This window comes from Dipodomys spectabilis, unplaced genomic scaffold (assembly GCF_019054845.1).
Source record: "Dipodomys spectabilis isolate Male_0828 unplaced genomic scaffold, ASM1905484v1 ptg000069l, whole genome shotgun sequence".
Classification (NCBI taxonomy): domain Eukaryota; kingdom Metazoa; phylum Chordata; class Mammalia; order Rodentia; family Heteromyidae; genus Dipodomys; species Dipodomys spectabilis.
Genome location: NW_024870746.1, coordinates 6,791,909 through 6,805,143, shown reverse-complemented (window position 1 = coordinate 6,805,143; position 13,235 = coordinate 6,791,909). Strand labels below are relative to the sequence as shown.

Genomic DNA, 13,235 nt, shown 5'->3' with positions numbered 1-13,235 from the left:
TGGTGTTTAAATTTAGCACCACATGCTTTCTAGACAGGCAGTCTTATTACTTGTGACATTTCACCAGCCCTTGTTGATTTAGTTTATTTTTCAGGTAGGATCTTATGCTTCTGCCTAGGGGAAGCCTTGGACTGATCTCCTCTGTAGCTAACATATAGTCAGAGAGGAAATATTCTATATTCTGAATGCCATGTGCCTCTGTTAACTCAGCCCATATAGAATGAATGGATCCATAGGTAATCAGTAAATTAATGTATGTAGTTAGGTTTCTTTTTCTTTTCTTTTTTTGCCAGTCCTAGGGCTAGAACTCAGAGCCTGGACACTGTCCCTGAGGTTTTATTTTATTTTTCAATTTTATTGTAAAGATGCTGTATAGATGGGTTACAGTTACCCTTGAATTTTTTTGATGAAGGCTAATGCTCTACCACTTGAACTACAGCAGCTCCACTTTTGGCTTTTTAGTGGTTAATTGGAAATAAGAATCTCACAGATTTTCCTGTCTGGACTTACCTACTCAGCCTGCTGAGTAGCTAAGATCACAGGTGTGAGCCACCAAGGCCAGATGATTTTTCAGTAAAACTTTATTAACACAAACAAGGTAAGCAGGCTGTATTAGCCCCAAGACTTGTGGTTTCCCAATACCTGCTTTAATAATAGGAAAATAGTATTTTACCATTTTTTTTTTTTTGGGTCCGGTCATGGGGCCTGAACTCTGGGCCTGGGCACTGTCCCTCAGCTCTTCAGCTCAAGGCTAGCGCTCTACCACTTGAGCCACAGTGCCACTTCCGGCTTTTTCTTTTTGCTTATGTGGTGCTGAGGAATCGAACCCAGGGCCTTGAGCATGCAAGGCAAGCGCTCTACCACTGAGCCACCTTCCCAGCCCAGTATTTTACCATTTTTAATAATGGTAAAACCTGAAAAAAATTAAAGGGTGTTAGTTTGTTTGAAAAAGAGTCTTACTGTGTAGCCCAAGCTACCATAAACTCAGAATACTTTTGCCTCCCATCTCCAAGGCATGCACTTCCACATTGATTTTTCTTTTTGCATGATGTAATAGAAAGAAAGTAGAATTTAGAGTTAAAGTTCTGAGTGCAAGTTCTAGCTGTGAATTGATTCTATAATCTTAGGGAAGTCACTTAACCTTTTTTTTTAATGCCTCTGTGATGAGTGCAGTAATAATACATACTTCTCTGGGTGGTTATGAGGACCAGCTAGCATAAAGTATATGAAAGTACTTAATAAACTGAAAATGCTAAGCTGTTCTTGTAAGTTGCTTGTTGCTTAGCATCTTGTAGATTCTAGTATAATAAACATTAAATATTTAAAGGTAAAGCATATTAAAAAACTGGAATTTAAATCCATTGTAAACATGAAACCCAAGGAAAATCGATTATACACAATGCATTTTTATTTTCTTCCACTAACAAAATAACTTTAGATGGATGAAATCTGCTTTTAAAAGAAGATGGCATAGAGGTTGGGAATGTGGCTTAGTGGTAGAATGCATGTCTAGCATGCATGAGGCTCTGGCTTCCATTCCTCAGCACCACATAAACAAAAAAAAAATTACTTACAAAAGAAGATGGTATAAAAACACATTTCCAAAATGGGGTTTCCAGGGAAGAATGAATTGTCATCATGGTTGTGAATTTTGTATCCATAATGTGCTGGTAGGGAGCTAAGGAAGGAGAAAACATCAAAGGTGCAGGTAGGGGTTGAAGGAGCTGAGGCCCAAGGAAGGCCAGACAGTGGACACTGGGTAGCACCTCTGACCTTCAGGGAAGCTCTTTCCTCAGAAGAGGAGGGAAGGAAGCGAACTGCACGCAATCAGGAGAAAGTGTGTGGGAGGAAACAAGATAGGGAAGAGGTAGGGACTACCTAGTTTGGCAGAAAAGAGAGGGTGTGGTTCTAAAGATCATTGGAGTGACAGGCATGGGTTGAGAAGGGATGGAACTGGAGCTCACTGGTGAGGGGAGGCAGCTTGATGAAAGATGAAGAGTGGATGGGGCATGCGTGTGAAGAAACATACAGGGATGGAAAAGGTGACCACATCCCTGGGCAGTGGAGGCCAGACTATGATTGAGAGCATTGGGGAGGAGGTCTGCAGAGCTGAGGAAGTCACTTCCTCTGGGGGGACCTGCCCTGACCACCTCCTTTCCTCCCGATCTTAGTTCAGTATGCACACAGGATGTACTGTACTGTGGAATTTACCATCCTGCAAGGAAATGATCAGTTCATTGATTGTATTATCTCTCCCCTCTCACCTGCTGAGATTCACTGAAAGCAAATACACTGTTCTGCCTGTTTCTGTGTTGACAGTATGTAGCATAAAACCTGGCACATGAGGCACAGAATAACTTCCCTTCATATATACGTTCAACTGAGTGCAGATTGGCTAGTTGGGGAATCTAAGACTTTAGAACTACTCGTAAGTTATGTCACCAGCTCTCTTTCTCTTTTAAACCCTGCCGTTGTAGGAAGAAATTTTCTCCCTTCTAAAGGACTACAATGTTCTCCAAGTCTGCAGAATCCAGAACGGCTGCAAATGGTAATGACTGTTCTTCCTTTGTTTGCTTTGGGAAGTAACTCCTTTCCTCTGTCCATTTGCTGATGCACTGGTGTTGCAGGCTAGCCTAGTAACTCCCAGATCCACACCCACTGATCTGGCAGAGTGACATCTGGGAAACCCCCTTTCCATATTTAACCCTGTGGCTCAGCAGCCAATACTGTCTTGTCAGTACAGCCCTAGTTTAACAGTCTTTAGACCAAGGTATATTTTTGTTGTATTCTTGCTCCATTTTTTTACTTGAGGTGGGGGATTATACCACTCTCAGAGTCAGATGCCAGTGGTTCAGGCTTGTAATCCTTGCTGCTTAAGAGCCTGTGATTGAGAGGATTGTGGTTCGAGGCCAGCTCAGGCAGAAAAGTTCATGGGATTCCCTACTCAATGGAGAGCTGGACACGGTGGTGTGCTCCTGTTATCCTAGCTACTATGGGAAGCCAAATATAGGCAGATCACACTCAGACACTCACCCTCAGGAACTCATACTCAAGCAGGAAATGGGGCCATATTTTACGATTAACTAGCATAAAAAGGAATGGAGGCATAGTTCAGTGTTAAGAGCATCTGCTTAGCAAGGGAGGCCTTGAGTACTCTTAAAAAAAGATCCTCAAAAGTTTCAGGCACCAGTGGCTCATGCTTGTTATTGTAGCTACTCAGGAGGCGGAGATCAGATGATTGTGGCTCAAAGTCAGTCCAGGCAGGAAAGTCTGTGACATTCTTTTTTTTTTTTTGTGGGTCGTGGGCTTGAACTCTGGGCCTGGGTGCTGTCCCACAGCTCTTCAGCTCAAGACGAGCGCTCTACCACTTGAGCTACAAGTGCCACTTCCGGTTTTCTGGTGGTTTATTGGAGATAGGAGTCTCATGGTCTCTCCTGCCCGGGCTGGCTTTGAACTGCGATCCTCAGATCTCAGCCTCCTGAGTAGCGTGAGCCACCAGCGCCCGGCTAGTCTGTGACATTCTTATCTCCAGTTAACCACCAAAAATCCAGAAGTGGAGCCATGGGTCAAGTGCTAGAGTGCTAGTCTAGAGCAAAAAAAGGGACTGTGTCCCTAGCCCTGAGTTTGAACACACAAGCGCATACACACGCATACACACACACATAATCCCTCAAACCAAAAAAGACTTCAAACCCACAAACATACCATAAAATATGACATGCTGATAGTCAGTTCATTTCTTCTGATTGTCAGACCAGGCCCAGTGCTCAGTCCGGATCTGATTCTGGTCTGTCTGTGTGTCCTGTCCTATCGCTGCAGAAGAGCATCAGAAGATGGCTCTGCAGTTCCTTCCTGATGCTGCCCTGCAGTTCTGATCTGCTCTTGAGCTCTGCTTATAGCTGCCCTCTCTCTCCTTTCTTTTCAGCTTTGCATTTGTAGATCTGGGATCCGTGGAGAATGTGGCACTTGCAATCCAGGAGCTGAATGGCAGGCTCTTCCATGGCAGAAAATTGTTCGTGAATACAAACAAGAGGATTCACAGAAGGACCCTTAAGGTGGCCCACTGGCCCCAGGAGCTGCAGGTAGGTCTTCTGGCCTCTCCATGCTTGGATCACCTTGTTTTCACTCCTCAGAGCTGGGCAGTCTTTGGTCTCAGTTTCTTCATCCTCCTTTGGTCCTTTCTAGCTACAGAGAAGTCAGGGCTTTAGTGAACTTTAGGAGTTTTGACCTCTAGGAGCAAAGTCAGGTGCAGAAAACTTAGAATTTCAAACAAAAGTGAATCTGTATGCAAGGACAAAAGAGATCATGAGGTAGTCCAATCAGGACTTTTCAATCTGGAATATTGAAATTCAGGTTTTAACTTGTTTACAGTAGCAAACATTAATTGAGTGTGTGTTTGCACAGCCTGATTCTGGCTGCTGGTGTGGAGCATAAGACAACGATGAGTAAAATCTGGAAGGCAAACATTGCCAAGGGGCTTTGGGGAGCAGTACCTGGAGGTGGCAGAGAAGGGGAGGCCCATACCTGATCTTCACAAGAGAGGCCCTCTTGAAAGGGATCCCCATTTCAGAGCCTGAAGTGGCTGTATTACAGAAATTGGAATGCAGTGGATTATACCTGTTAGCTATCTGTTTTTCTTTCTAGTGGAAGAAGTCAGGACAAGGTAGAGACCAAGGTTGGTCTGGGGTCCCCTTCATGTTATCAGGGATCAGGCAGGGAGAAGAAGAGAAGACATGGTAGAAGCACATCTCAGAAGCCTGAGTACAGTACTGCTGGTGTTCATTGGGTAGGATTGTGACTCCTGGTCTTCCATGCAAAGGCTGGAGGTGTGGTCTTTAAAGACAGGCACATAGTTGGGGTTCTCTCAACAAGGAAGAAGAGAGCTATTTTAATTTGCACATGACCCTGTAACCAACAGGGCATCTACAAAGCTGGAGAAGTTGGAGATGGGAGCAGAGAGATGAGTTAAAATTACCACAAGAAGAGTATCAGATGGTTCTTCTTGCTAGTTCCAAACTGTTTTTTACCCTTTCTCTTTAACTTCTGCTCTTTCAAAGGGCAGACTGTCAGATTATCCCACCAGCTCACCTTGGTTGCAGTCACCTCTATTCTTTGCCAGGACCCTTTGTCACTGGAACTGAAGTGTCTGGCTCACCATTTTTCTTGGATCATCACCCAGATTCAGTGTCTCTGTGGATGATTCCCTTACTAGACCATTGTACCTTTCATGATCTAGATTTCATGGTCTAGTTTCTCATTTTTCTAGCTATATTTCAGATCTTGTTATTGCTTACAACCAGGCATATCCAAAATATCTCAAGTATCTCATTGGATAACCCCCATCTATGAAATTCTCTTTCTTCAGAAGAGTGATTCTCAAATTTTAACAAGCATAGAAGCAACCTAGAAGTTTGTTAAAACAGTTTTTTTGTTTTTGTCGGTCGTGGGGCTTGAACTCTGGGCTTGGATGCTGTCCCTGCGCTCTTCAGCTCAAGGTGAGCGCTCTACTGCTTGAGCCACAGCACCACTTCCGGTTTTCTAGTGGTTTATTTGAGATAAGAGTCTCACGGACTTTCCTGCCCGGGCTGGCTTTGAACCATAATCCTCAGATCTCAGCCTCCTGCGTAGCTAGGATTGCAGGCGAGAGCCACCGGCACCTGGCATTAAAACAGTTTTCTAGGTCAAGTGTGGTGGTTCACACTTGTAATCTCAGTGCTCAGGAAGCTGAAACAGGAGGATCAGGCGTTCCAGGCCAGTCTGGGATACACAGAAAATCCTTTTTCTTGTGAACTAGCCTTTCTAGGGTCTCAAGTGGGCCTTCAGGGTGTTCTCTGGTCAGGTGGGAACACCATCGTCTCCCCACTATTGGATCTTTCGATGTACAGTTCCTCTCTGGTCCTTCCCCCAGGTCTGACAAAATTTGTTCTCCAGGCTTCTCAGAACATGCCCTGCACTTGGACCACTTAGAATTCAGCTAAGGAGGTGACTCTCTAGATTTCTGGGACTTCTATGTGGCTCCTTCTCCTGGAACTCTGTCCCACAAACTTCTGTCACATGAACTTCTATTGTTTTTGTTTGTTTGTTTCTGCCAGTCCCAAGACTTGAACTCAGGACCTGGGCACTGTCCCTGAGCCTCTTTGTGCTCAAGGCCTGTACTCTATCACTTGAGCCACAGGACCACTTCCCTGAAACTTCTATTCTTGCTGCCAAGTGAGAGTGCTAGTTTCTGCTTGGACTCTGCTTCCCTTTGCTGTGGTTTGTAAAAATCCCCAGGCAAAAGGCCAGAGTGAATGAGGAGTGAGGATATATATATATATATACATATATATATATATGTTATATTAATTACATATATAGTGTGTGTATATATGTGTATATGTATGAAAATGGTATAATGAGATCCACTATAAACTTGGAGGGAAGGAGAGAATGACTAATTGGGATTGTATGAGTTTGATCCAAATATAGTACAAACATGCTAAGTATATGTGTGTATGTAAGTTTAACAATGAAACCCCTTTATGCAATTAATTTAGGCTACTTTTTTATTATTGTGAAAATACTGTACAGAGGAGTTATAATTACATGGCCAAGATAATGAGTACATTTCTTATCAAGCATTGTAGCCTCCTCCTGTGTTTCCCCTTCCCATCCCATCCTTTCCCCCCCCAACCCTCCTCCCCCCCCCCCACCAAAGATGTAAAGTTTGTTTTCGACATGACTTGTATGTCTCATTGTTGCATTGGGTCCACCTGTATCCCTATTTAAACAATTTGTTTTTTCCCTTCCCCTCCACAAATTATAACAACATCAAATACAGTGAAAGCAGGGGTTATACCGTGGGGGAGGGACATACAAAGCAACAAAGAAATCATCTTATAAATGTGTTAGAAACAATCGCATGAAAGAAAAAAACATTTGAATACATATCTTAGGGTTCATTTCCCTAACATCAATTTATCTGACCTTTTCTGCTTGACTCAGACATATACTAGTTATTGCAAATAAGGGAAACCATGGGACCTATGTTTCTTAGGCTACTTTTTTTTTAAGAAACAAAATTTTGATTTTGAATGATTTTTTTTTTTTTTTTGGCCAGTCCTGGGGCTTGAAGTCAGGGCCTGGGCACTGTCCCTGAGCTTCTTTTGCTTAAGGCTAGCACTTTACTACTTGAGCCATAATGCCACTTCCAGCTTTTTCTGTTCATGTGGTTCTGAGGAATTGAACTCAGGTCTTTATGCATGCTACACAAGCACTCTACCACATTCCTAGCCCTGAATGATGTTTTTCTGCAGTTCTCTATTTTTAAAAATTTTATTTTAAGGGTGTTTTTAGTTGTTCATAAAAGTATTTTATCATGGCTTCCCTGAAATATTTGTCAGGTAATTCTGACATGTGTGTCATTTTGGCGTTGGCAGCAATTGATTGTGTTTTCATTCAGTTCAATATCTTTCTGGTTCTTGGTATGACAGATGAACCTGGGCATTTTCTTCTAAGTTATGAGACTGGATTTTATTTCATTCTATTCTTCCTCCAGCAGTGAGGGGAGGAGTCCAGGTCCTCACTGGGCTGCCTTGGGTTGTGGAGGCTCCTGGTCACTGCTGTTTCTGGCTCATGGTTTCCACTGATACATTGGTGGGAGTGGCTTTGTTGCCACGGTAGAAATTCCTAGCTCTTCAGTGGACTTCCTCTGGCCTACCCCAGCAGGGATCAGGAGGGACTTATTCCTGTTGGGTGAATGTGGACATCTAGGATTTCCATGTTGTCTCCATTGATACCCAGGCTGTGTAGTGGGGGCCAGGGGAGGGAGGCTGGTTTTGTTATTGATACCACCAGGTATTGGGGTAGAAGGCTACTCTCCTGTTCTGCTTTTGCTGAGGTGTATGGTGGGGTCACTTCTTTTGTGGTATTTGGTTGGAGTAAAAGTTATACCCTAAAAGTTTTCTGTCTTATGAAGCAGTGTTCTTTCTAGCCTTTTAGCTTGAGAAAGAAGGCTTTGTTTTGTCTATTCTTTTTGGTTTTTCTAGGCTGCTTAGACTTCTCAGTTCTAAGTCTGGGATGTACAAGTTAAAAGGAAACCCCAGAGAACTCATCACTATGCTGTACCTTGAGTTACCAGGTCTCTAGGTATTCTGCATTCTTCACTCTACCTCTCAGAGTCCTCTTACGTTTGTCTTATATGCACCATCCATAGTGTTTAGTTTTATTTAGTAGAGGAATAGGAAGAGACGTGCCTGTCCCACCTTATCAGAATAGAAGTTCTCGGAGTGGTTTAAAATTTTTTTTAATGGTTAAGCTGGGCGCCAGTGGCTCATGCCTATAATCCTAGCTACTCAGGAGGCTGAGAACTGAGGATCATGGTTCAAAGCCAGTCCGGGCAGGAAAGTCTGTGAAACTCTTTTTTTTTTTTTTTTTTTTGGGTCCGGTCGTGGGCCTGATCTTTGGGCCTGGGCGCTGTCCCTCAGCTCTTCAGCTCAAGGCTAGCGCTCTACCACTTGAGCCACAGCGCCACTTCCGGCTTTTTTCTTTTTGCTTATGTGGTGCTGAGGATCGAACCCAGGGCCTCGAGCATGCAAGGCAAGCGCTCTACTGAGCCACCTTCCCAGCCCCTTGAAACTCTTATCCCCAATAAACCACCAGAAAACCAGAAGTGGCGCTGTAGCTCAAGTGGTAGAGCGCTAGCCTTGAGCTGAAGAGCTGAGGGACAGTGCTCAGACCCATGTCTGACAAAAAACAACAGCAACAAAAATTAATGGTTGAAACAAACCAAGTGAATGATATTTATTGACAGATGATGGCGATGATACTGAAATTTCAGTGTCAGCTGAGGTGTAGTGTGGTGGCTTTCACTTGTAATTCCAGCACTCAAGAAGCTGAGACTGGAGGATCTCTAGAAATGTGGAGTCAAAAAACATGCTCAATGCCGGGCGCTGGTGGCTCACGCCTGTAATCCTAGCTACTCAGGAGGCTGAGATCTTAGGATCGAGGTTCAAAGCCAGCCCGGGCAGGAAAGACTGTGAGACTCCTATCTCCAATAAACCACCAGAAAACCAGAAGTGGCGCTGTAGCTCAAGTGGTAGAGCACTCGGCTTGAGCTGAAGAGCTGAGGGACAGCGCCCAGGCCCAGAGTTCAAGCCCCATGACCGACCAAAAAAAAAAAAAAAATGCTCGAAGTATTTGTTAGCAGAAATCTATAAAGGGATGGATAATAAAATGAAGCCGTAAACAAAAAAAAAGAGGCAGTCTTAAGATCCAACCAGAGAAAGTTCTGGAATACTCATCTCAGCTGATGTAGGCAGGAAGGAAAAAGGAAAATTGAGATGTGTTTTAAAGAGCTATTCCCATTATCAAGTAAGAAAGCTGAGTTGACAATTCAAGGAAATATAAGCAAATGGAAGTGGGAAAAGCAGCATTAATTCCTAGAGAAGAGGTTATGTAAGAATAAAAATAGCAGTAATGGTAACATGGACAATATCACAACACCAAAGGGTTTAAGTAGGGAGCCAAATAACTAGGCTTAACTAGTTTACATTAAAAAATCAAACTTATTGAAGTACTATGTATACTTTTTTTTTTTTTGTCGGTCGTGGGGCTTGAACTCTGGGCCTGGGCGCTGTCCTTCAGCTCTTCAGCTCAAGGCAAGCACTCTACCACTTGAGCTACAGCACCACTTCCGGTTTTCTGGTGGTTTATTGGAGATAGGAGTCTCACAGTCTTTCCTGCCCGGGCTGGCTTTGAACCGTGATCCTCAGATCTCAACCTCCTGAGTAGCTAGGATTATAGGCGTGAGCCACCAGCGCCCGGCTCTATGTATACTTCTTGAAGGATAATTTACTTAAAACGAAACCATTTTAGTGTGGTTAGATGAATTTTGTCAAATGTATATATGACTGTGTAACTACTGTCACTGTTATCCATATGCCATCACAGGATTCTCTCATGTCCCTTCCCATCAGCCAATAATTGCCCTAACCCCTTGTGGCCCCAGGCAGGTACTGATATTCTTGCTATCTCCTTAGATGAGGTTTGTCTTCCCTGGAGGTCCCTGTGCATGGATCTCTCTCATAGGCTTCTTTCTCTATGTCTGGCTTCTTTCACCTGGTGGAATGTTACCAAGGTTAGCTGTTGGCTGCTTCTTCAGAATTCTTCATTTCTTAGTGCTATTCTACTATGTGGATGCAACCACCATTTATGTGTCCATCAATGTTTAAAGTTTAGGGTTTGAACACAGGGCCGTGGTTTACTTAGGCAAGCTTTCTGCCACTTGAGCCAGACCTGTAGACATAGATTTAAGTTTTCAAAGAACCCTATAGAGTCAGAGAGGAAGCAGAAAGACTTCAGCAGTCCAGTACAGGATGACAATGTCTTGTAGCAGTCCCAGTGATGTTCCTATGCATGCCAAGTTCATCCTCACCACAGGATCTTTGGAACTGCTACTGCCAGCCTGAAGGCTCTGCTGTAGATGACCAGAGGCTTGGCTTTTTCAGCTCCTTCCAGCATCTGTTAAACTGTCATCTCCTCAGAGCTCTTCCTGAGACAATGCCCACCCCAGGCTTTCTCCATCCTTCTTGCCTGTTTCTTTATTGCCACTCCTCAACATTCCTCTCTGTAGACTTACCTTAGTGTCTACTGCTTCCCTGAGAATGTGAGCTTCAGGCAGGCAGGCAGGTACTTTAGAAATACTCGTAAAACAAGTGTGGACTCCCTGAGAACAGGGCCTATGCATTTTCCCTTTTTTTTTTTGTCGTGGGGCCTGAACTCTGGGCCTGGGCACTGTCCTTCAGCTCTTCAGCTCAAGGTTAGCACTCTACCACTAGAGCCACAACGCCATGTCTGGCTTTTTCTGTGTATGTGGTACTGTGGAATCGAACCCAGGGTCTCATGAATGCAAGGCAAGCTTATAGGCATCAGTCACCACCAGTACACTAGTGCCTGGCTTTATTCATCTTTTTTTTTTTTTTTTGCAGTTTGGTCTTGGGTTTGAACTCAGGGCCTCACTAAGGCTAAGTCGATGCTCTACTAACTTGAGTCACACTTCTAGCCCTTTCTTTTGTGTCAGTTCTGGGGATTAAACTCTGGGCCTGGGGAACTGTCCCTAAGTTTTGTGCTCAGGCTAGCACTTTACTACTTGAGTCACAGTTTCATTTCTGGGTTTTTAGTAGTTTATCAGAGATAGGAGTCTAACAGGCTTTCCTGGCCTGGCTGGCTTCAAATTGCAATCCTCAGATCTGAGTAGATAGGATTGATTATAGGCATGAACCAGCCCTTTTTTGCTTTAGTTTTCAGATGGGTTTTCACATTGTTTTCCCATGTTATGCCTCAGACTTCGATCCTCCCACAGAGCTGGGCTAACAGGTATACATGCCACACCCAGCACTGTGTTAAAATGAGGTCTCACTAACTGGTCTCCAACTGTGATTCTCTCATTCTCTGCTTCCCCAGCAGCTGAGAATACAAAATGTAAGTTATAGAGCTCAATCTTATATCATCTTTTAATTCTTTGACACTAAATATCACCTGGCATTTTCTTGTCTCTTATATGTTTTTTCCTCCATAATGCAAGCATCATAAAAACAAGAGTCACACTTATCTTCAGACAATTATCTTGAGTCTGAATCAATAATAGAGCCTAGAAAATGTCTAGTATATGCTAAATCCTCAATGTACATTATGTACTTCCACATACATGGCAACTGCATGAATGAAACAGTTCTTTCTTTCCTTTCTGTTCCATGACTGGCACTTAGTTTTCTGTGAGCAGTTGGACTAATGTGGGAGGAAGGGAGAGGAGGAGAGAAAAGAAAGAAAAAGAACGAAAGAAAGACAAAGAAAGAAAGAAGCCGGGCACCGGTGGCTTACGCCTGTAATCCTAGCTACTCAGGAGGCTGAGAGCTGAGGATCGTGGTTCAAAGCCAGCCCGGGCAGGAACATCCATGAGACTCTTCTCTCGAATAAACCACTAGAAAACCAGAAGTGGTGCTGTGGCTTAAACGGTAGAGCGTTTGCCTTGAGCTGAAGAGCACAGGGACAGCGCCCAGGCCCAGTGTACAAGCCCCATGACCGACCAAAAAAAAAAAAAAAGAAAGAAAAAAGAGAAAGGCAGAAAGAAAAATAAAGAAAGAAAAAAGGAAGAAAGAAAAGGGAAAGAAAGAAAGAAAAAGGAAAATAGGCTAGTGTTAGTGTGGTGGGTATAGCGGGAGAGAAGGTGTGCGTTTGGGGTTGTTGGTGATGACTTTGATGTGAGAAGCTAGCTAGATGAGCTTGGTCTGAATAATGTTGTGGTGCACTCACACGGAGAGTGTGGTTGGGGCGGCTTGAGGAGGGGCTCTTTTGAACACACTGAGTCTAGTCTGCACTTCCTAGGTTTGCCATCAAGTGGGCATCTCCACATTTGAGTAGAAAGAATTTTCGAGAGTGACAAGGATGGAAAGCCAGCTTTCAGAATCTGTGTGATTCACTGTTGTCCCAAACCATGGGAAGTGGGTACAGCCCTGGAAAGAGGCAGAAGGGAGAGGAACGTCTCTACAAACACAAATGTTTCTAGAAAGAGGGAAGGGGGGAATACTGGCAGTAAATTCAGTTCAGAGGAGTGACTGTTAGCTTTGGCAAAGTGAAGGTCACTGCTGGCTGTGTGCAGATGCATTTCTAGGGAACCTGAGGGGAAATGTCAGGTGTGGGAGCAAACGGGACCACAGCCTGACTGGTGAAGAGAGCAGAGAAGGGCAGTGGCTGATGTGGGGTCAAGTCAGGGTATTTGCAAACATGGACAACAGGACATTCTGTTTCCTAGCCAGGAAAGGTTCCCATAGGAGATACAGTAATGGAGGACAGCCTAGCCTGTTCCTACAGATGATATGGAGCCAGAGCAGGTCCCAGGTAGTCATGGTGGCAGGGGGCTGGCTGAGAGAGTCGGTGTGTGCAGTTTACATGGTGAGATAAAGGATTTCCCATCTGATCCATCCCGTGTGCCTGTGATGGACAGACAAGCGTCACCAGGTGAGGGCTGAGTGTGTAGGGTAGTGGTTTGAAGAAAGGAGAGGGAGGAAATAGGGTCAGCAAGGGCTTCTGTGAGGGTGTGGTGTTGAGTGTTCTCTGGCAGCCACTGGGTATAGGGAGGCAATTAGGAGCAGACCCTTGGGTTTAACCAGAACCTGGGCTTTCCAGGTGAGAACAATGGAGATGGGGAATTGGGAAGTACAGGGCTGTAGGCAATGGCTGGCTTCCAGGTCTATTAT

The 13,235-nt window shown here is 44.2% G+C and overlaps 1 protein-coding gene across 5 annotated transcripts in view; it reads left to right on the top strand.

The window, feature by feature from the left end:
• Nucleotides 1–13,235, top strand: part of Tdrd10 (tudor domain containing 10) — a 61,403-nt gene that overhangs the window by 41,176 nt on the left and 6,992 nt on the right. For all 5 annotated transcript variants that reach the window (XM_042681361.1, XM_042681359.1, XM_042681360.1 and 2 more), the window contains exons 5-6: nt 2,478–2,548; nt 3,926–4,082. In XM_042681361.1, coding sequence (XP_042537295.1) covers nt 2,478–2,548; nt 3,926–4,082 — 228 coding nt within the window. The remainder of the gene's footprint in view (nt 1–2,477; nt 2,549–3,925; nt 4,083–13,235) is intronic.